The sequence below is a fragment of the Corvus hawaiiensis genome, chromosome 1 (genome assembly GCF_020740725.1).
Source record: "Corvus hawaiiensis isolate bCorHaw1 chromosome 1, bCorHaw1.pri.cur, whole genome shotgun sequence".
NCBI lineage: Eukaryota > Metazoa > Chordata > Aves > Passeriformes > Corvidae > Corvus > Corvus hawaiiensis.
Genome location: NC_063213.1, coordinates 71,342,481 through 71,366,329, shown reverse-complemented (window position 1 = coordinate 71,366,329; position 23,849 = coordinate 71,342,481). Strand labels below are relative to the sequence as shown.

The window sequence follows — 23,849 nt, the reverse complement described above, 5'->3', positions numbered from 1 at the left end:
GCGCAGCCTGAGGCTGTGTCCTCTTGTCCTGTCACTGGTTACCTGGGAGAAGACGCTGACCCCCACCTGGCTACACCCTCCTTTCAGGCAGCTGTAGATAAGGTCACTCCTGTGCCTCCTTTTCTCCAGGTAAACGTGCCCAGCTCCCTCAGCCACTGCTCATGGGATATGCACTCCAGACCCTTCACCAGTCCTTGGATGGGCAACGAGGAGGAACAAAGGGCTGTGGGAACAGGCTGGTGTCTGAGAGCGTAGGACAGCCCGGGCTTTGTTTAATTTCATACAATGAGGTCCCCATGCCCTACAGTGCTGAGGAAGAATCTGGTAACCGCAAGAGGATATAAAACCTGAGGGTTAATAAAGTTGAAATTCAAGGTCCCCACACGTTGCCTTATTGTTTTTCTAAAGCCACCTCCATTGACTGGCAGCATTCAGAGCAGAAAGCCCCGCAGAACAGTGTGGGTGAAGGAGAGGAGGTAAAAGAAAATGGGTGAAACTTGTCCCCAGGAGCAAGTCTGTGGGAATGGCCTGTGTTACACTAGGCAGGCTGAACAGGGAGGTAAGCAGATAAACTCTCCTCTGGTGCAGAACCATGTTTTGGATAAACAACCATTTGAATGCATGCAGTCTCCTTTCTTGGTGCTCTGCTGAAAGCCCTCCCTGTGGTGTATCTGCAGGGGCTTTGTCGCCTCACTGCCAGTCTGTGATGTTTCTCTTACAGAGGAACAATGTGCTGGTCTCCTCAGGATGCTTTCTGTTGGTGTTTATAATCTCTTTTTGGAAAGAGTTTGGACTGGCTCTTGAACCAGCATTGCAACAAATGGCTTGTTGGTTGTGCGGTCCTGTACACAAAAGCAGTCTGTGCCTGGGAAACAGGACGGTGGTGTTAACATGACACTGTGCCCGGCTAATCTTGAGCTTTGGAAAGCTTCCCTAGGCTGTGGTGCTGTCCTGCACAAGAGCTGGGAGCAGAAAATCCCTTTCCTTCCTAGGGCTTTCACAGCAGCATGTTTGGAGTACCAGTGCTTCGTGAGTTTGGGCTTAAGTTAGTGCAGTCCCATGGCAGAGCTAAATCCCAAATCCCCTGTAAGTAACATGCAGGTATCAGAGGGGCTGCTGCACCTGAAATGAGGAGACAGCTACAGGAACTGAATGCTCAAAGCACGTGTTTTGAACTGTGGTAAGAGTGTGATTCCCTGCTCTGGCTGAGCTCTGTCAACAGCTTCTTTTGCTGTTTACCATTCTCACCTTGCCTAGACCTCTTCTGCTGTTCCTGCCTTCAGCTGTACACTTCAGTTCATCTTCTCTGTCTTGCACCAACCCTAGTGTTTGCTTGATCACATAATAATCCAATTCTGCTTGCTTTCTAGCCAAAACCAATTTACTTTCTGCTGTTTTAGTGAGTTGAATTGGCTTTGTGCTGCAATCAAATGTGCACTGGAGCAAGGACTTGGCAGAAGCACATGTCCCACAGGGAAGAAACTAGGGGAGGGATGGGGGAAGAGGGCTACCTCTCTTGGCAGCAGTGAGTGGTGACTGTAACTGAAGCCCTGATGTGAAGTTGCAGTTTGAGACACCACTACCCATCAGCCTTCTCAGTTTGGGGCTGTCATCTGGCTAGTAAAGGCAGCCTAACAGCAGGAGTGTTTTACTGTTTTGTAGCTTTGTTTGTTTCTAATTCCTACTGTTTCTATTTAAAGGCTGTTTAAGCTAGTTTGGCAGATTTTACCCTAAAGATTAGGGTGCCTGCATGAACTCTGTTCTCCTCTCTAGATGACAAATATTTGGGAAATAGATTCATCATTTGCATCCAGCAGAGGATATCTGCTCTTGATGGGGGGGCATGAGGAATTATGTCTCCCTTCTGGTGGGCAGGTTTCATACAAACAGTCAAAAAATTGCAAGGAGACATGACAGGAAACAGACGTTTTGGAGGGGCTGAAATATAAGGGTATCCTTGACAGCCACTGTTTGCAGTATAACTAGTAGTTTTGTTAAAGTATTTCTCTTTCTGGGCTGAAAGGGTTCAAGTTAAGGCCATTTTGGTTTGATGGAAGACTGGGTGGAACTGAAGGGATGCTATTATGGACTGGGTAAAATTCAGTGCAGTTGGTGGGCAAAGTAAGTGTTTAGAAGTGGTTAAAGTCATTATGGAACCAGGTAGCTGAAATAAGAGGGTCACAACCAATGCAGAATTATAAGGTGAGATCTACATAAAAAACCTTATGACATAAGGGTTATTCCCTGGAAACTCATAAAGAAAATGCAAGATAGGTATTGACTGCTGGAGTTGCCTATATATGACATAAGAACCAGTGAAACAAGCAACAGAAAATGATGCTGACTAGGGAGAAACATCCAAATGTAGGAGTAGGAATGTGTTTCTAAGGAGAAAATCATGAAGAGATTAGATATGGTACTGGCTAAATTTAAATGACAACCACCAAGGAAAAAGATCAGATCATTTGTTCTTTATTGCAGGTGAAAGGATGCTGTGTTGTATGTAAGCAGATAGGTTTGTATCAAACATACACTTAATTCTGTCATCAATTTCTCTTTGTAATAGAAAAAACCTTTGGGACTGAATTTTGGCTAGCTGATGAACTCCAGAGGGACTGATGTACAGAAAATGAAGTGTGAACTGTTTTTTTTTTTCCTGGTAATTTACTCGAGTAGGTCACATCTATGTCTTGGATCAATGTAGTCCTGGATACATGCTCCAGTCTAACAAAACAAAATACAACAAAACAAAACACAACAAAACAAAACAAAAAACCTAAAACCTAATCTAGGTACAGGGTACAAGGTGCTATAAATAGATCTCCAGGGACAGATTTCTCCAACCAGGCAGGCAGGCAGGCACGCAGGGCACCACTGGAGTCTGTTCAGTCTGACAGGAACACTAAGCTCCTGAGATCAGCAGGACTAAAATTAGCTCTGGAACACTATTTTCTACCCTTGTGCTGTTGCTTTTATAGGAAATCTGTTGTTTATTGTTATAAACAACAAGAAAAGAATTTGGATTGAAGGCTTTTTTTTTTTTTTCCCCTTTCTTAAGGAGATTTTGAAATCCCTGGTCTTTGGAATGGGAGGTAAATTCAGTTTGGGAACTAAGTAATTGGTTATGTGTGGTCAATTTTTTCTCTGCTAATGACAAAAAAATATCCCAACACTAAAAATTTTTTCAGCAAAAGAAATGTAAACAGTCATGACTGATTTAATATTAATGTTGTATCCTTGGTGTGTGATACTACAAATACTAATTTTTAAAAGCAATGGAACCAGTCCTTGAGCTTCTTTTATTGTTGTCTTCGGAAATGTGTGAATTGGTTGGTTGGTAGTTGTTTCTCTGACAAGGCTGAGTCCTTCCCAGCATCTTCTTAGTAATTGTCTAGTTCTGGTTTAGAGATCTTACAACACGGCTTTCTGAAAAGTGGGATTTTGTCTCACTGAATCTAGACCCTGACTGAGGAATAGCCAGTTTCTGGGACACATCCGAAACAGGCTGAAGGTAGTGAGGATGTTTCTTTTGAAGCCTTGAATCCTAAAAGGCTGTTATCTGTGGGCCCCTTCATATTTACATCAGCTTGAAGAACAGAGCTGTAACACCAGCCTCAGTAATACTCTGCATCACCACAGCTGTCACTTTCATGCTGGCTTTCCTCAAGTTCTTTTGTTGCTGGCCACCCAAGATGTATCTGAAACCTTATCATTCATCTTCTTTTTCCCTGTTCCTAAATGGAGTTATAGTAGGCTAAAGCCATTTTTTCCCTTCTAAAATATTGAGCAAAACCAAAATGGCTTTTGAAATCTGAGAGACTGTTAACATTAAAATTTCTCCCTCATTTCTTAACAGCCCATTCTCACAATTTCCATCTGTGTTGTGCTGAACTTGGGGGAACCCTTGTCTGTGTAGATCTTGGAAACTGTCTGCAACCCCATACTTAGTTTTCTGTAATAATTTACCACTTAAATGTGAAAATATTTCAGGACAGAAATTTGCTTTCAGAGGACTTTTAGACCCTGTGTAGATCTCTGCAGTCTTGACTACTCTAAAATTCACACTGGTGGACCTTTGTGCGGTGCTTTTGTCGACGATCCCAGAGGTCTCAGTAGTCCTGGGCTTCTGATTCTGTATGCCAGTTTGCAAATTGCACAAAATTGCAGCAAGAGCAGCTATCTGGGAGCTCAGGCCACTTCCCTGTCTCTTGGCATGAGTACATTGCATTCCATTTTATATTAGTAAAATATTTATGAAGTTTTATTAACATAGTAGGGGCTCTTGCTCTTTCACAAGAGGTAGGAATTACGAGCAGCCTGCCTTCTCTCTGATTTAATCTGCTTTCCCATCTAGTGTTTTTCTTTTCTCATCCAGACACAGATAAAATCCAAAACCAGGGTATTTGTTTTGTGGTCAAAAGTATCAGGGTTGGAGGCAACACTTGGGGCAGTCATTGGAAAGATTTCTCATGGATAGAAAATTTATGAAGCTACAGAGGTGCTGGGTTCAGTAATCGAGCCTTAAAAGGTATTCAAACATTTTGTTCCTGAAGAAAACACATATTCCTGGGCGGCTCTGAACTATTTACATCTGGTTGGTCTGTCTGGAGCGCTAAACATTGGCAATTGTATGTGTTAAGAAGGAAAAGGGGAATTAAATTTAGGTGTCCAGTTCATGCAAACAATTTGTCGTGCTTTCTTTCGACCTCCTGAAAAAGAAATGCAACAGTGGCATCCTGTGGCCCAAGCAGTTCATGGCAGGTGGGTTTGGTTTAGGGCAGAATCTGCCACCGAGGTCTTCCTGCACTGAATGAGAAATGGATCAAGTTATTTCTAAGTTAGTTTACAAAAGAAGCCCACGATATTTCAACACGGTGCACATTTAAAACCTGAAGTAAAAAGCTGGTATTTACTTTTCCACCATTTTATCTTTTCTGCTAATTTTTCTACCAAACACCTTGGTGTTTGGGACAGAGAGGATGATTTCAGTTACCCACCAAGGATACGGGACTTCTGCATTGCTGTCTTTATGCTGATGAACATTTCCTCCAAAAATAGGAATAGAGGAGAGACTCCTGTTTCTAATAACCTACGGTTTAGTGCACCATACTGGGTCTAAAAACGAATGTTTCAGGGAAGTCCAATGAAAAGAAGACAAATAAGAGTTGTTTTCCCTTGCACCTACATCATACCAAAGTGCTCACTCCCACACACCCTATGTGGGTCACTTGAGTTTTTGGAAGTCCTGGCTTTAACGTGTTTAACTTGGACAGGCTGCGATTTCCTTACCTCCTCACTGGCAGATATTGGCAGCCGTGACCACCAGGCTCTCTCCAAAAGCTTTCAGGCATGCCAGAAGGCACGTTAACGAGGAACATACAGACTCACCTGCACTCATGTGGGCAATTGGCCAGCAAGCTGCTGATTGCCTCACTTTTATTTCTCCTCCCCCTGGTTTTACGGTGGCTTCTCTTCTGTAAGAGAGGAGGTGTTAAAGTGGTGTCTTTTAAAGCCTCTTCCTTCTTACTTCTTACCTTCGCACGTAGAGGTGTAAGTGCTATTGAAGGCTCAGCATCAGGAAGGAGTGGGGGGGGGATGAAACGAAACAACTTTCTTTGGTTTAGTTTTTCATTTTCTTGTATCCAGGAGGCTCTGCACGTTCTGAGTCATCTACCTTGAGAACTGGAAAAGCAGAGTAGGGGCAAGGTTGTCCTCTGCTGCCTGTGCTTGGAAAAACCTGTGGGCATTCAGTTTTCTGTTGTGCAGAAAAGTCACCATGTGATGGCTGAAGCAGGAGGCAGGGGAACAAAACCAGCAGCAGACAGGGGCTCAATTGTTGCCTTTAATGACGAGTAAGTACTCTGAAGATTTTTGTGGAATTGCCTAACCGAGCTTGCACCACAGTTTCTGGACGGTGTTAATCCCCGGGCTGCCTCTTAAAACACGGACACGCATGAAAACAAACAAATGTTGAGACTGGCAGTGGCTCCAGAGATGTTAACCCTGCTCCTTTTTGTCAGTTAAACTGACAACCCAGATAAGAAGAGCCGGTGTTGGTATCGTCTCTTGCATAACAAACCGCTCTCGACAAAAGAAGCAGCCTCCTGTCAAACGAATTTCCTTTACAACTGCCGAGGGGACTATTTTTAGTTTCATCTGCCATTCTTTACTCCTTAATCATCAGCTTCACTTTTTCTCAGTTTTTCTCCCTTTTCCCCCTGCACAGCTAGCTCTGATACCAGGTACTGCTGATAATTGGCGGAGGAGCACGAGGGCACTGGGCTCTCAGCTGTTCCCTGTTAATGTGTGTCTGTATGGGATGCTACCGGCCTTGCCATGTCGAGCTCAGCTCTGGCCTGTGTTTCCACCTTCAGAAAAAGACAAACAGACCACTCAATCTAGATGAGGGATGTCAAAGACCAGCAAGTGAATGGGACCAGTTCTTGCCAGGAAAGGGTTTTTTTAGCTAAGGCTACGTTCAGAAAACATGCTTTAAGTTGCAGGAGTAGAGCTACAAATGTCCAGTGTTGAAGTGACATCACAGGCACACTGCATCAGCTTCATATACCATTGGCAAAGAAAGGCAGAGCCTGGCTTTTCCACTGGAGATAAAATTAAAGTGCTTTGGGAATGATGGTGTTTATTTCGTCAGTCTTGACTCTGTGGTACTGGCTGCTTTTCCTTTTGGTTTGCACGAGCCACTGCATGTTTGTAGCCTGTTGAGCAGCAGAATAATTCTTGTCCTCTGGCTGAGATATAGAACAGCAATCCTGCCTATCTGTAACCCATTAGAGATTTTGTAGTGCTATTTGCAAGCATAAGAGAATCTTAAGGCTTTAGTCATTCAGGAAGCAGCACTGCTTTGCTCAGTTGCGCCCAGTAATTCAGTCAGGTCCATCATCCTCCCAGCATCTTTATAAAGCCTAATTCATGTGGGTTTTTATGTATTCTATACTTTCTTCCTCCACAGTATGCAAAAGCTTCAAATAATGAGTGGTTTCATGCCTGTTGTGCTTCTGTAAAGTACAAGTTTTATACCCATTTTATAGCTGGATTTGAGGAACACAAAGGCAAAATGAATGCCCCAAGGTCAAGTTTCTGGCAGCAGAGGAAATTATGATTCTGCCACCTGAGGGAAGTTAACAGTACTGAAGTACTAGCTAACGTTTTCCAGGGAAGTGCCACAATCCTCATAAAGAAGGAATCACTAGAAATGATCAAAAGTTTTTACCACCGCTATTTTCTTAACAAACATGAGTTTTCAAATGATACAAGATATTTGCAGAAAATGTATTTATTTTGAGAAAGTGAAGTAAAATTTATTGGATTCAAACAAAAAGGAGTTAGATTTATAATGTAAATGTTCCAATTGGTCTTTTTCCCTAGTGTAAACAAAAAAATAAAAAGAAGAAAACCTGGGAAGAAAGCAAAAAAGAGACCTGGTTTCTCCCGTGGATTGAGAATGCAAATGTATAGTTGATGGGAAAATAAAAACTTCATCTTTTTTTTCAGGCTTTCCTCTCTCCAGTCTTAGTCTTTTTGCCTTTTGAGTGTAACTGACTAGTGCAAGTGTGACCAGTCTCCTTAACCCTAATAACATGCACAGCACTTTGAACAACACTCATGAGCCAAGGAAAGTGAGAGGGAGAGAGCTGGGAAGAGGTCTTATGGCTGATGACAGCAGCTCCTTGTGACTTCAGCTGCTTTACTGTCCAGTAGAACAGGGATCTCCTTAGCAGTTTTTTCTGGCTCACCTCCTGCCACTGCCTGGCTTCTCACTGTGCAGTAGCCTCCACATTCGTGCACTTCTGCTGGGATCCACCTGGCGTAATCCCAGTCTATGTACAGCAGAATTATTTGTGGGCTTCTCAAAGGCTGGTTACCCCTGGCTGTGGCATACACCACTGTGCAGCCTACAGTCTGACATAAAATTGTCCCTGCTTTTCTTTTGCCCATATACCATTGTTTTTGACAGTGTAACTCTTTACTTTCAGCTTTCTTTATCATGACATTTGTGAAAATCTATTTCTGATTCTGCTCTTTTCAAATCTCTGAATTAGATTTTGGTTTAGGAGCTGGAAGTAGAGAAAAAACATTAAAGGCAAGATTGGTTTTGTATTTTTGAAGATGCTTGAAAGTCTGCCAGAGAGCTGTCAGGTTACTGATGGCTTGTGACATATGAAAGCAGACAAGCAAGGGTTCATAATAATTCAAGATCTGTTGAAAACCATATTGAAACATGGCTAGCAGTAAGGATTTTTTTAAGAGAAATTTTTCATTGTGCATGTTCAGACTCAGAAGTGTATTTCAGCCCTTGCTGTGAGAAAAAAACTTGTGACTTTATCTTTATGTGCACCCTTTGGATTTTGCCTCTCTTGCTTAAATTTTCAGTGTTTTCATCCCAGTTCATCTGTCACATCTCTTGCCTGGGTTCCTGGCAGGGACACTGCCCTTAGGTGTCTGCACACGTGGAGTCCCCATTTCCCTGCTGCCTGGGTATGTGGAGCCTTTCTTTCATGCATTTATCCACTCATTGAGTAGTCCACTTCCCTGCCTCTGTAGGCTTTTGTTGTTCTACAAAAAGGAGCAATTGAATCTTCTCCTGGATCAGTGGTGTGAGAAGTAGCAAGAAACTTCTTGGTGAAGACCCTAGAAAAAAATCATTTAGGTTCCACTGGATGAAGAGGGCCTGACCTTCAGAATTTCCCATGGTGTGTTAAGAGGATTTGGGCAAAGATCTTAGGAAAAAATGAGAACTCTGCTTTCAGAATGGCCATGAAATGAGAAAGCCAAAGAAATAAACAGATTTTCCTCTCACACTGTGTAAAGGGCTCTCTGCTGAAGAATCACCAGCTGAATGCATATAAGAAGCTGCCAGCAATCATTAAGCTCAATTAACCATATTCTTGTGCCCATGATAACATCTGTGGATTATTTAAACAAAGTGATGGTGGGCAAGGAGGAGAGGAAAATTGAAGAAAAGAGGTTCTGCTGTGAACACTCGTACCACCATCACCCAAGCGACGCTGTAATACAGAAACTGGGTCAGAGACAGCCTTCCCCCTCCATGCTGCTGTCAAAGTTATTTGAGTGTCTATTGAAACCCTCACAATAGAAGAGTTTGGCTCCTGCATTTGCTAAGCAAAACTGATTTGTGTTTTGCTTAAACAGAAAAAACTGCTGGGTAATTTTCTGAGCAAGTACAATGTGGCGGTTCAGTAGATCCCTGAAAGCTGATTTCTTGGTGATTTGCTTTTCGTTTAATAAGACACCAATGCTTTTATTTAGCATTTCAGAATTGGCATGCTGAATCTGTGTTTAGGAGCCTTAAAACTCTGTCTTGCCTCTGTTAGTTTTAGGACTGGCACTGGTAGTCTTCCTTCAAAGTCTGAAAGACCGCGGAAAGTCTCTTGAGAGGTTGTCTTACTGATGATTTAAATCTAAGTTAATTTCTTTATTTGCTTCGAGGATAATTGAAGTAAAATATATTACTTTGGAAGTATGGCTTGGATAGATTTAAGCACAGTGCTGTTCTGGACTCTTCCCACTGCCCTTTTTAATCCTTGAGTCTTTCATCCTTGTTTACAGCTGTCCCATTAGCAGTCTCAGCCTTCTGGTGTGCTCTGTCTGCTCTGGGATTTTTCCATCTTGTTTTTCTGGCTTCTTTCAGGGAGTACCAGTGGCTCTACCTTGTCCTGAAAATAAAACAAAACTGCATTTCATGCTCATAAGGACAGTGTGCACAGGTTGTGAGTAAGCACAGAACCTGGGTGTTTGGCTATAAGGAGTGACATTGTTTTGCAGTCCTCATAAGCCCTTATTCCAAAGGAGACATGAATGAAGTCCAGAGTCTGAACCTGTTTTCTAATATTAAGTCAATAACTTATCTAATTTCACTTCCTCTCCCTCCTGCCCTCAGCATGCAGGGAGGAGTGAGCACATGCCCTCTCACACATTTTTTCCCTTATATAAAATGTCACTTATTTCCTGAAAATTGCCCAGCTTGATGGACAGTCTGGAGCTGGCTGGGGGACTTAATTTGCCATGGAGCCCAGAAAGGTGTTTGGGCCATGGCTACTGGGAATTGCACACCCTAAGTAGTTGTGACATCGTGTGTTAAGGAGGCATGTTTGGGAGTGACGAAGGAGGAGGAGATGGAACATCATTTCCTTGTTTTCTCTGTACCTCAGTCTACTCTCTGAACAAGGTATTTAATTGTTATCAGGCAAAAATGAGAGCCTTTGTGCCCATTCATATGTAGCTTATTTCTGCTTCTTCATCTTATTGTGTATTTAAAAAAAAAAAGGAAAAATAAAGGAAAGCGTTCTCGGGTTTGTGAGTTAGCTTCAATAGTGATCATCTCTTGAGCTACCTTTCTTAACAGGCACATAATTACCTATGTCAGCCTCTCTTCCTTGCATTCTAAGTACCAAGAGGAAGAAATAGAAATTCTTGCCATTCCACCTGATTGCCCAAATTTTGGGAGAAACTCAAGAAGGGAAGCCTGAAGTATGATGGCAGAATGACTTCTCTTTTTATGAAGGCTAATAATTTTCCAGCCCTGTCTCTGGCAAATCCTCTATCTGTAATAATCAAGTCAGTACATACAACATAGTTTTTTGACAGAACAGTATTTCTTCATAATTTAGTAGCATTGTACACACACAAAAACAGAGTTATAATTAGCTCTCATCCCTAAAGTTGGAAGAGCTTTTCAGTTCATTGGAGGCTGCTGGCCAACTCTCTTATCTAATTGGATGAAGTTCCTACTTTCTCCCATTTGTATAATGTCTGCTTTTACACAAACTCATTAAGTGCAGCTGTACTCCAAGTTTCTAACAACAGCCCCAGTGAAGACGAGGCAGAAGTTTAATAGCTGTTCTGTTCTCTCTTTTTCATCTGATCTCAATCCATTTTGGTGGTTGATGTGTGCCCAAACATCTTGCCCTAGCACCTAATTCTACCCCCTCCAGCTTTTTATTACAAATTATCTTAATAATTAGAAACAAGACAAATTGCATAAGATTGATCTGTCTGTTTTGAAACTGGAGAGTTTTCAGCTTGCTTTCAAGGAAGATGGATTTAAAGCAATTATTTGTTTCTGTGAGGCATACAGAAGTCATTTTCCCCCTTCATTTTAAAGCTGGCATTAAGATGAAATCACATAATTACTACAGTGTTCTTTAAATCTTCAGAGGCATTAAACTGATTATACAGGTAGAATAACAGCATCATAGTTAATATATTAAGGTTTTTCATTTAGATGGAATTTTTGGCATTTTAAACCAAACAAACCCCTCCACTTTTGTCAGTCTGACTGCTTTTTTTTCCTCATGTTGCCGTGTATAATTTTAAATTTCTACTTAGCTGAGTATACAGAGTAATAGAAAGTCTTCATTTGCCAGAATTCAAATTTTTCTTACAGTACTGCCTACATACATTCAAATCACATTTACAAAGAAATGTTTACCACACACTTCCAGCAATACAGATACATCATTAGTGTATCATTAGTATTAGAGTGATTTTATAACTCTTATGGATGGTTTTTTTTTTTCCATTGAAGAACTATTCCAAGTTTTACTGGGGAACTTGCAGCTGTACAATTTCCTTTTCTTACTGTGTTCCATCTTCCCACCAAACAAGGGAAGCTGGAAGAGAGAGGGAAACTCAGGGAAGAACTTTTCTCACAGCATTGATTGTTTCATGAGGACACGTATCTGTGATGATGAATGCTCTCTCTCATATAGCCAGTGATGGGGAGACATGGGTGACAATAAGGATGACATTCTTTGGCACTGGGGACTGAAGTTACAGCTGTGTATGTGCACACGTCTGCAGTGCAAAAGAGGGGAGATAGCAAAGAAGCACAGTGAGATGTGTCTGGGAGGGGGGAGGGGAAGCTCGGAACAGGCAGCAACAGTGAGACATCAGTGGAGGGACTCAAAGGGACTCCCTCTAAGCCTAAATTGAATAAGAAGGGAAATTTCCCTCTGTTGGTGCTCCAGCTCCTAGCATCGATATTCCCTTCAGGTTGTAGTTCTCTCCTGGCTCTGAAGGTCACCAAAGACTTGACCCTTACAAAGCTCACAACACCTTTAGCTCTGTCTAGCATTTAAAGATGCAAACATCTGGCAAAATCCAAAGGCCAGTATGAATAGGGAGGACCTACTGAACCCTACTTCCTCTACCTTAGAATCTTCCCTCAGTTCAAACACTCATAAAGAGGTAGCAGAGTTGAACATTTTTGTTTCTATTCCTGTGAGTGTATGAAAACTGAGCAGTGTTGTAACCAAGTCCTTGTTGAGAGACCTTTACGGCAAAGTTGGCAAAATTCATGAGTGCAGGTTGAATATCAGTCTTTTTGATAATGATACCAAGAGGTAGTTTAATTCTTTGTTCTAATATAAAACTTAATCTTAGCATGAGTCACAAGTAGTTTTGACTGATAAATGTCTCTAATCAAAAACTGAAATCTGTGAACATCTCTTGTTTTCAGATAATTGGCTCCATCTATAGACATGTTCCATCATGATCTCAATCCCTGTGTAGACAAATATGAAACATGGGCATTCTTCTTGTTTAGAATCCCATTTGTTGTCTGCACTGGGGCTGCTGCCCCACATATACATAAAATAGCTTGTCTGACATTCATAAGTGAGAACATTTAGGTCTTTTCTACGCAATAAAGATAATGCCTTCTAAGTGTGCAAGCTTATTTTTAGAGGAAATATTTATGTATTGAAAGGGCTTTTATAATGCTGGAACATTTGTTTTGCCAGCTACAGTCATCATAGGTACATCATTAAATTTACAACAGTAGCTGCTCTCTGCTAATTTTGTAATGTTTTGACAGAACTGAAGACATGAATGTATGTTTGTGCTACTAGTCATCGGTGAATCATACCACTTAATTAGATAGGTCAAGAAGAGAAATAGATGTGGTCTTTGGGAAATGAAAATGGCTTCTTTCATTTGTGACTTTGAGTTTGTTTGTACACTGCTTTTGTTGGAAGTAGCAATTTTTGATGAGGATTATGGAAAAAGTGGTGACTTATTTTCCTAACACTTGAGTGAGTGGTGATAGTTGTTGGAGGATGTGATGACAGAAGAAAAGCGGGTTTTAATTTTGGTTTTGAAGTGGGTGGGGGTGGACAAGTGGATACTCAAGACACATTAATGAAGTTATGTTGACAACTGTTAAGTGTGAAGTCTGTCATGTATCTCATTGCAGTGAATGTGTCTTTATGAGCAAACTGCATTGGAGACATCTGTGCAATTGTCAGCTGTAATTAAAGGATGATTCAGCAGTGGACATACAGCTGAAAATGAAGGACAGAATGATTTTTTTTAATGTGGGTGTGTATACTTCTGTTTGCCAAAAGTGACATATTTTTTTGACTAGCTAATTCTTTCCAAGTATCTACTAAAACAAAAAAAAATTATTGGACTTAATTTCTATTTTTTTAAAAAATAAAATTTCTGCAGTAGGAGAGAACTTGAACATTAAATTTAAGGCAAGCAAGTGGAGACTTTTTGATCATACCCTTGTTGGTGGCATTCTGACGACGCATGGAGAAATTACTTCCAGAAAGACTTGGGAAAGCATGAGGTAAAACATCACTTGTCAAGCATGCAAAATAAGCAAAAAAAGGGTACTGCTTAGAGCAGGGCACCTCTCTGCTTGCATGCGCGGTGCTCACTTGTAACACACGTTACAGCTGTGTGTCATGGTCCATTTTCCTAACACCTTTCTGACTCTACTACGGATTTTGATGTTGCTTTCAGGGCTTGCAAGGGACAGCTGGGGTTTCTCTTCATAAGGGATGAGCAATATTTGGTATGGCTGGCTGATTTTTTACTCTGCCACATAGCTTCCCACCACAATCAACCTGAACTTAAAGAAAAGTAGACATTTGAAGAAAAATCCAGGCTTTTCTCAGGTATTTGAATAGCTTTATATAGCAGTTAAAGCTGTTCTGCAGCTATCAGTGCAAATACTAAAATATCTCTTCCTAGCTCCTGTTAATATTGATGGGAGTTTCCCAGTAGATAATGATGGAGTAGTTCTCAAGTGGGGTAGCACGCTTTGAAAAGTGTGTGATGTGAAGAGGAGGTTAGGCCTATCTGAACCTTGGGTGCTGTCTCATCTCTTGTTGGAGATAGCTGTATAAATTTATCTTTTTATACTTCTTGAATATCTTTTATGACCTTTGGAGTGCCCTTCCTTTCCCCCTCCATCTTGGCAGAAAGCAAGGAAGCAGCTACAAAGTAACAGCACTGATGTCTAATTCCAGAACTGGAAGCTGTTATTTGGATGTAACTGGAAGCAGTGCTATTTGTCCTTGGTTAAGGATTGATTTTGTGTCCCTAATGAAAACACTGGGATAAAGAATCGTGCTGATTTAGGTGGTAGGCAGCTGGAGTGAAGGGCTTGTTAAGTACCTGGTCTGTGAGGCAAAGGAGTGAGGAGGAGCTGAAAATGAGCATCTTTGTTTAAAATACATCTGTTTCTTTTCCATGGCCACGTTTTTCAAGTGTAAAAGGTATCAGCTTCTTTTCGAGTTGCGAGTTGGAGGAAGCTGTGCCTGCTGCTAGCAGTAAATGAGTTACTTAATAGGAAGAATGTTTGCAAAGCCTGGAGAGAAATAACAGCTGCTTTTTCAAGTAAAAAAAAAAGCAAACCACCCAACCCTATAACATTTCAAAACTGTAGCATGATCGGGGATTTTTTTTTAAAGGCCTGGATGAAAGGAAATTAGTAATGTGTAGGGGGTGCTGAGTGGCCCAGGCACCTCACCTGTTTTATTCCTAGCTGTAGAGGGAATTCAGAGTTTGACACCAGATGTAAAGCAAGCGCAGAGCCACGTGAACTACTAGCCAGCTTCCTTCAGCAACATTAATTTACAGTCTCATGAGAGAACACTTTGGTTTGCTGCCAGGTTTGACTTCAAGCAGAATTGTCGAAGGACAGAGCAGTGCAGGCAGTGGTCCCTTTCAGGCCACAGCATCTGGGCACTGGAGCAGACAGCCCAGGCTCCTGGCCGGGCTCCGATGCAAACATTACAGAGCACGTCTGTGCCCCAGCTCCCCGCTGAAAGGCAGCATTAATTATCCTGCAGCTCCGTGGCCCTGCTCCGCCTGCCTGGTGTATTACAGGGTGCTGGCATCTTTACTCTCTGGAAGTGGGCTTGCCAAAACTTGCGTCTGAGGTTGGCTGACGTGTTTGGCATTGCTGGGCCCTGCTAGTGGGTTCCTCGGTTGTTTGCTTGGGAGAAGGGCAGTGGAAGTGGTGCGGGCCAGGAAGAGGAGCTCTTTAGCCAAAGTCTCTTTGGTTTGCCATTGGCAATGCTGTGGGATGACACAGTAAGAAGTAGGGAGACGTGATGCCTCTCAGCTTTTTCAGCGATCCCGTCTTAAAAGAAGTGCATTTCCAAAATGCCTTCATGCCTGTTAGGGCTTTTTATGTGACTTGTGGGTTCACTTTCCAATCTTTTGCTGTTTTCTTTTGCTTTCTTTTCAAACTATCCAGTCGTATGTGAATATCCCATCCCTGGAAGTGTTTGAGGCCAGAGGCTGTGTGCAACCTCATCTAGTGGAAGGTGTCACTGCCCATGGCAGGGGGGTGGACTAGATGATCTTTGAAGGTCCCTCCCTACCCAGGCCATTCTGTGATTCTGTGAAAGGCTGTGCAGTTTGAATGCTAAGCATTCACGTTCGGGCAGCTGGAGGTGTGTGTTGTCTCACTAGTGACTTCGAGGGTTGAACCCAGAAGACAGCAAGAGGCTTTTTGACAAGTGACTTGTTTTCGGGGTTTTTTTGAATAACGTTTAGTAAATCAGGGATGATTATTTCCACTGCAGGTGTAACGTACAGTCTAGGGGTTTTGTCCGTTTTAGTGCTGAACGCAGCATTTTCTCCTTTCCCAATTTCTGCTGTAGGTGCCCCAACAAAGACAAAGATTAAGGGTCTATCAAAGCTGTTGCCACCCTAGTATGTAGACTGCATGCATTGACTTTTATGTGTTTGCATCAGATATGCTCATCAGTTCATAAGACTGATTATTGTGGGTCAGTGGAACAATAAATCCTATTTTGGGATTCATGATACTTGACTAAAAGAGTGTTTTTTGAAAGATTATAAAATAGTTCTATGGCATGCATTTATATAATTTCATTACACAAAGTGCTTCTCCAGTGTAAGCTCTCCCCTACTGGGTCAAGTTGACCAAATGCTTTCCCCATTGCTGTAAGTAAACTTCCTGCAACAGGGGTTTATGGTGGATTGACCCTGGCTTGTGCAGCTTCAGTGGAGACTTCCAGTGCCACTCAGGAATGTTTTGAGAAGGGAGCTTTCTGGCTTTGGCCTAGCAAAATTTCTTTTTTTTTTAGTGTGCTCCTACCTGATTTTCAGACAGCCAAAACTCACCTTTGTTACCAAGTCTAATGTTCATTTTATCTTTATCCACCAGACCTCTTCTGTTCTCCCCATCTGCTCACTGTGCTTGGTCCCAGTGATAAGGTAAGCATTTAATCACGGATGCTAATCCATTAGCTTTTTAGAAAAATTGCAGTTATCTGACTGGGCAGAAAGAGAAGAATCTCTGAACTAATTTACCTAGTTTTGCTGAACTCCCTGTGGAAACTTAATCCCATCTTCCTTTGTTAGATTTTAGCTAGAAAAAATGCAGTGCTGGGGCTGCTCTCCCCCAAGTCCTTGTCTTCTTTTTTCACAGAATAATGGCAGGGAGAAATGGTAGTACTTGCCCCACTGCAAAGTGGTTTACCTTCTACCTTGCAAAGAATTTAGTAACCTTGCTCTCTGCTGGACAGTTGAATCCCAGAGCCCAGAGGACAGAGTCCATGCATTGCATTCTGTTGCTGTTGCTTCTTCTTTCAGTTTCAGGTTGACTTCCTCCACCGCTTCTGTCTTCATGGACACAGATAGAGGGGTAGATGTTCTGCACGTGCCTGAATTGTGCTTGAAAAGCATTAAACTGCGAACTTCAGGCACTCATAAAAAGTGCATTCATGACAGCACAGTGCACACATTTGGCTGCAAAACCCACTCAAGAAGCTGGGTAAATTCTTAAAGCAGTTAAATACTCATTACTTGAACACATTCAGCTATGTTCTACCTGAGTTAAAACCACAGAAGGTAAGAGGCAACCACTGTGAATCAAGGGCTTGGTAACGTGAGCCTGTAAGAAGCAAAATACCTAAACACTTTTTGGAAACCACTCATAACTGTAGGAAGCCTTCAGCAGTAACAAAAATATTTTTTTTGCTCTTGTTGAAACTTGCTAATGTGCATTTCCAGCTCCTGTTTGCAAGAATGGAAACCAGTTTTAGCAAACAAATAGAAGAGCCTTGCTGTGCTTTCTGCAAGGCATCAAATGAATAGGAGGGCAGAAAGGGTGACACTGTCCTTGGGCCCCAAAGCACAGGCTACACCTGTGGGCTGTATTTCACACAGCAACAGCTACTCAGACCTGGGCCACTACATCAGACTGGTGAGTACTGGCCACTGCTGAGCAGAACAGGTGAATAGAACTATCAGGAAGGAAACATTACATGTCATTTATGGGACTACACTCAAAATGTTTGAATAGCTTTTTATCGACAAATCCTAAACAATGCAAATGCAAAACAAGTATCTCACAGTGTGCTTTTATTATTTTTTCACAATAGAAACTAGACAGACATGGAAAGTTTAATGGCAGCATGTTCTTATAACATTTTAAAGACAACAACATAATCATATTAAATGATGATAAACTGACAAACTACATTACCATACATACATCATCCAAAGGTACTAGATAAACAATATCTGCTTATGTACATTTATGCTGGTGATAATTAAAATTCAAATATTCAGAAGAAAAAGAAAAAAACCCGCTATTTAAATTATAAAAATATATAGTTTTTGTGTGGAACTCTTAATGCTGTATTACTTTTTGAAGATAATTTCACTGTGTGATGAAGCTGCATTAATTTAGTATAGAAGTGTGATTTAAACCAAATACAGATTAAATTAGCTCTTTTGTCTTCCTCATATTTAGACTTGTTGGAAAGAGAGATAGGAATGAAAAATAAAGCTGGGATTTTGCAGTGAGAAAAAATTTTTATACCCATAAATTAAAATATGTATAATTTTTCATATAGTACTGAGCCATAAGCTCATAATAGAAATGAACAATTTTGCTAGTTTGTTCAGAGATGGAGAGCAGAAAAAGAAGAAAGGCTTTAAACATGCTAGCTCATTATACTTTTAATCAATAGGTTTGTGAAGTGAAGTGCAGGTGCACAGCTAAGCAGTGTTATGCTTCAGGGTCAAAGCATGCAGTCCAGACTCTCGCTGCCTCAGCTGGGGAGACTGCGTGGACTGGGGGGACTGGGACTGTGCTCTTTGAACTGCATCACCTTTGTGTTGCCTTTGCACATCTGGTTTCAGACTTCTGTTCTCACTATTGTTCCTTTTTAGTGCAAAACTACTCAGGCTATATAATCCCCAATAACAACAGCAAACCGATGAACTTTTATAGACTAGATAATTTTACAATAATTTACACATAATTTTGTAATCGCAAGTTTTTAGTAATCATAGCCATGTAGTGCACACATTTGTCGCTGCTTTTAGTTAACAATTATGTTCTGACCATCCTGGGTAAACTCCTGCAACATATGAAACTGAAGATTTTCTTACATACCAATGTCATTCTCCGTATCTTCCAGCTCCCTTTCTCATCTGTATAGTCTCTGTTACCTCCACAGCCCCATTAGTCCTTTGGTGGATCCAGTGCTTGTTCCATTAAGAAATATCCTCTGTATCACCTCTGAGTTCAGAATACTTGCAGAATTTTTTCATCTGTTCCTAAGTTACTGATTTATGACAGGTCTCAGGTGATCCTACGGAATATTTTTTCAGAAGCAAAATACTTTCATTATTTTCTTAAAAAATGGAGTGAAAAATATTTAAGGACACCTAAGTTGAATATAGCAAAATCCAGTACTTCTCTTCAATACCTATACATTTTCTGTTTTAAAAAACTGCCTTCAGCATTAACAAAGTTCTATAGTGAAAAATAATTGTGGGGTCTTTGTAAGCTTTTTCTCTGCCCTTATATCATCCTTTTTCAATGGAAAGGATGAAAAATAAACAAATTCCAGGTAACACTCATCTTTAACTAGGGAGATACTTCAATGATCTCTCTATTTCCCTCCACTTCTTGACCTCTTCCTTCCTTTTTGACCTCTGATTCTCCACACTTAAACACTTCAGAAGTATCCCTCTTTTTAATTTTTTTTTTTCTTTACAATTTGGATATGGTGAGAATGGTCAGATGTCTGTGCCTACATAGTGACAGAGGATGGGTTTTCACTGAAGCATAGTCTTTGAGCATGGAAGTCTGTAAGGCATTTTGTGGAAAAAAAATCTTACATGGAAGTGTAATGAAGAGTAGAAAAGACAGGAATTATTGCAAAAGAAATGCAAGAGTGAGAAGAGAGGATTTTATTTAAGAGGTTCAAGCTTTTATATACATTCAAAGTTTCTAATATGTTTTCTTAATAAATGTATGATCAACTATCATAATACCTAATGCAGCCACAATATTGTACTATTCTGCAGTCAGGATGGGAAAACTCCATTAGCTCTTTAATAAAATAAAATCATCAACAGTCATCATGACTCTTCTTTTTGCCTGGTACTAACAAATACACTGGGAAGTCCAGTGAGTAGACACAACAGAACACAAAATCCTCAGTATTTATTTAATTGTGTATCATGTGTCATTTTCATATTATTTGTAAAGCAGCTTTAAAAAACTTTAGCCATTGGAAGGTATTAAAAACAGAAACCCCATTCAAATTATCCTGGTATTATAGCAGCACAGGAATTGGTATTTTTACTACTTTTGACAATGTAAACCTTTAATAAAATAAACAATATTGAAACAATTTGAGGTCTAATAGTTCATAAACTTTAATGGGCATATGGGCACAAATTGAAACGAAGACTAGATTGTGAAATGAAACATAAGCTCAATACCAGCCAATTCCAGTTGTGCAATTGGCTGCAGACAAATTCAGTTTGTAAGCTGAGGAAAAAAAAAAGCCCACACTCAATCCACAATACTCCTCAGTTCCTCTGATTTGAAATATTTTTCATAAAAACCCTACATGAGCATGCCCACTTCTTACAGAAGCACTCTGAAAGCACTGCAGGTTTTTGTTTGATGGTGGGATTTTTCTTTTTCCTTTTCCTTTAATGAAGTATAGTTCACATTTTTGTGTTCTTAGAAATATTTCCTTTCTACATTTCTATAAAATTAAGTAATTTCAAATCTGAAATGTAAGCTCACTCCATCTTTGCTCATACAAAGTGTAGGTGCCACGACTAAATAGCAGTAAAAATGCTGAGATGTACAACTCTTAAAAAAACCAAACATAAAAGCAGCTTTGAAGACACAACATCAACTACAGCCTTAACATTGAACATATTACATTCCCGAGTTACTGGAGATATTTTGCATATAATGCCACAAAGTTATTCAGCTGAAATCTTGAGGTTGGAGCTACAGTTTATTCACTGTATGTTTTTCACCCTTTGAGCACTTATGTATTGTACGGTACATTTTATCCAGAGCTTTGCAAACTTTCTTTTTACATCTGGACGTCCATTTACCCACTAATCCCAGATTTCAAAAGTTCCATAGAAAAAATAGAAGCGCAGGACTTAAAACATTTGAAGATGGACATTTCCATGCCTCAGAGCAGGCCCTGGGACTCGACACTTCAGAGTCTTCGGTTTCCGGGGGACTCTTGGCCCCCGTCAAGCTCATGGAAAGCCCTGCTTTAAAAGGCATTGACACATCTGGTTTCAGAACACAGGTCTGTTTATAAAACTGTATTATGTACTCTGCATTAATTTTACTTGCGGTGCATTTTGTAACAGGAGCAGATGACTTCACACCTCCCACTCCCCCTTTTCCTTCAGCCTATTTTCACTTGAGATGACAGTAGGCACCTGCACAAGCGAGGTGTCAAAGAGTCTCTGTCCAGAGAGGATTTTGAGTTTCTTCATCATCTTTTCTTCTGTAGACAGTCTTAGGAAATTGTTAGCATGAAATAATTTTGAGCGCGAGGGGCAGGATGATAAATCTCACTTTCCTTTCCTGTTATGAAAATGAACTTGATTTTGGTGTCCAGTTTGATAAACAAGGATAGTCAGAGCTAATCTGTAACTTAGCTGAGGTCTGCTTTTTGCCAAATAAAATTAAGATATTTTTCAACTTTCCGGGATTTAGAGACCACATCTAATTGGTTTCAAACCCCCGGAGGAACTCTGTAAGTAAGCAGGATTAGTTGCAGATATGAGCCCACTAAAGTGGGACACAGGTCAGGTCTTCAGACTCCAGCTCTGCTCTGTTGAAGCAGGCACTTAAGGTCTCCTGATGTTTCCGTGTCAGTAGCCACAAAAAACATTTTGCTGCTGAGAAAATCATTGGAACAGCAATCTCCTGCAAGCCCCAAAGATTTAACTTCACACTTCTATTAAAAAAAACCAGTTGACATGTGTGAGTATTGTGACTATGATGTGATGGCACAGCTGGTAACTTGAAAACACATGTTTAAAAGGCATAGGCAATCATATTTCCAACTGTTCTCCTGTAGGGATAGCCAAGTGTCCTTCAAGAAGCTTCTTTCTTGACTCCACATATGTACCATGTTGAATTGTTTACTACGTCAGTTCTTGCCAGCAGGACAGGGTGAGGACTTTGTTCATGCTGACCTTGTCTTTCAGATCCCTCCTGGAAAATGCTAGAAAATTCAACACCATTTGGCAGTTTTTAGCAGCTCAAGTAACTGCCCTTGTAAGTGTAAGCAGGTAGGTCTTTGTCAGTATATTCGCTCTTCAGAGATAAAATAATCCAGCCAGCGGCATTAATTAAAAAAAAAGAACGTAAAATACTCTGGGGCTCATTAAAGTTAAGAATAACAACGTGATGTGATGACAGATACAGCTTGCTGAGGTTCTGAAAATAGCAGGTTAAAATGTAAATATCTTTTAATAAATAATTTTCCGGCAATGTAAAAATAAATGATATTTCCTTTGGCAGTAATAGCTGATTTAATCTTTCGCTGGGAAGTTGCTTTGCTCATAAAATATTGTGCTACAGAAAAAAAAATATTATTTTGTTGTTTTGAAAGACTTTTGTAATCCACAATAAACTGGGTGACTCTACTTATGTCCGAGATAAGCGCCAAGAGTGATGCAAGCTCCCACCAGAACCAGACTCAGGATAGTCTTCAGAGAGATCCAGGAGAAATCGAACAAAGGCCTCATACTGTTGCCATACAACTCCACAAAGGCATCCTAGAAAAATGAGAAAAGGAGTATCAGAATTGCAGTCACTGTTTTTTTTGGGGAAGGGGGGATGGGGAAATGAAGGCAATTTCTTCACTCTCAGTCGTCAACCAGCAATCCCGCTGGCACAAGAAGACCACACAAACCTATGAAAATAGTGATTTGGGAGCTCAGTTTTTCATGCTTAAAAAAAGTTCTCCTGCCTATTTCTTTACAAATATTGCTGAAACTACTTATAAGTGGCTGCTGCTTTAGGCATGCCCAGTCTAACAGAAAAGACAGAAGCAGTATTTTTAAATATAAGTTACCACTATTTTGGGTCCTAAATGTTGTCTGTACAAACATACACGAAGGAAGTAGATGAACTTTCATTCTCCAAATCTTTCATTTCCACTGGACATGGGGCATCTATATTGCAGGTCAGCTTCATTGAAAACAACGCAGTATTTGTTTGGTTCCCTTGGGATGGGCTCAGAAGACTTTGTATAGTAGCCACAGATGTTTCTTCCATATGAACTGAAGGTGTTAGGGTTGTGTTACACCTATGATAATCTTTCACAAGTGTCATCAAAAAGGGTGATGCCGTGGTCATATGCTCCAGGAAAACCTGGTCATGCACGTAGGCACCAAATGGAAAGGCTGTTTAAGTAGCCAAGATAAAGTTTTTGTGACTCATAAATACAGTGGGATTTGACCAGGCTAATGATTGGATTGGTCATACTCTGCACGTAGTGCCTTTCTTTCAGGCTGCAATTCCTAACAAGCATGACGCTTCAGAGCATTCCTGAGAGACAGATAAATCATACTGTATGGCACAAAAGCAGTAAATAGCCAAGCTGAATGACTAAAAATGTGACAAAACTGATAGCATCATCATTTATGGCAACTCTTTTACTGTGCAGCCAATTAAGGTCTGCTCCCAAGCTATTGAAATAAACACATGAAACAGCTATCTAACATGATGGCTTTTGTCTCTACTTTTATTACCCTAGACTTCCCAATTTTGGTAGAAGTTAACATTCTCTATTAAAGTCATAGTGCCTTTAGCTGTTTTGCAATGTTATTATGCTAGGAGGTAACCTGCCTTCTAAAAATGCATATATTGTTATGGCTTACAGCAGGAATTGAGGAGAGAAAGGTGTACATTATTGATGTAAACCTTCCAACTGAGTTAATGATAATCAAATTCTGTAGTTAAATTAGCTTCCCTCATCAGGCATCTCTAGTTGTTATCAGAATAGGAGCATTTGTGGTTTTACCACGAGAGGGCGTGTAAGGTTTTTAATATTTTGCCTTCTATTCACTAGATGTTGAGTGATATTCAAATAAATAACAGATATTTACTTCCAAAATAAGTTATTATATTAAGTAATGTTGGTGCATGTTGGAGGTCCGAGTGGATGTAAGTAGGTAAGACTTGGTAACGGAACAGCCACAGGCTTTGGCCAACTGAGTGACGTGAAAACACGTCTGCCTCT

At 40.6% G+C, this 23,849-nt stretch overlaps 1 protein-coding gene and 1 long non-coding RNA gene across 6 annotated transcripts in view; one reads left to right on the top strand and one right to left on the bottom strand.

Annotated features, from left to right (window-relative positions):
• Nucleotides 1–23,849, top strand: part of LOC125329166 — a 54,763-nt gene that overhangs the window by 303 nt on the left and 30,611 nt on the right. For 2 of the 5 annotated variants that reach the window (XR_007205068.1, XR_007205063.1), the window contains exons 1-2: nucleotides 973–1,180; nucleotides 16,472–16,521. The exons of 1 other annotated variant lie outside the window; for it this stretch is intronic. This is a non-coding gene — a long non-coding RNA (uncharacterized LOC125329166). Of the gene's footprint in view, nucleotides 1–972; nucleotides 1,181–16,471; nucleotides 16,522–23,849 lie in introns of those variants that run through there. 2 more of the 5 variants (XR_007205064.1, XR_007205073.1) reach the window with 2 other exon arrangements.
• BCL2 (BCL2 apoptosis regulator) overlaps nucleotides 17,654–23,849 on the bottom strand; it is a 96,108-nt gene continuing 89,912 nt past the window's right edge. The window contains exon 2 of the mRNA XM_048310665.1: nucleotides 17,654–22,380. Coding sequence (XP_048166622.1) covers nucleotides 22,246–22,380 — 135 coding nt within the window. The 3' untranslated portion in view covers nucleotides 17,654–22,245. The remainder of the gene's footprint in view (nucleotides 22,381–23,849) is intronic.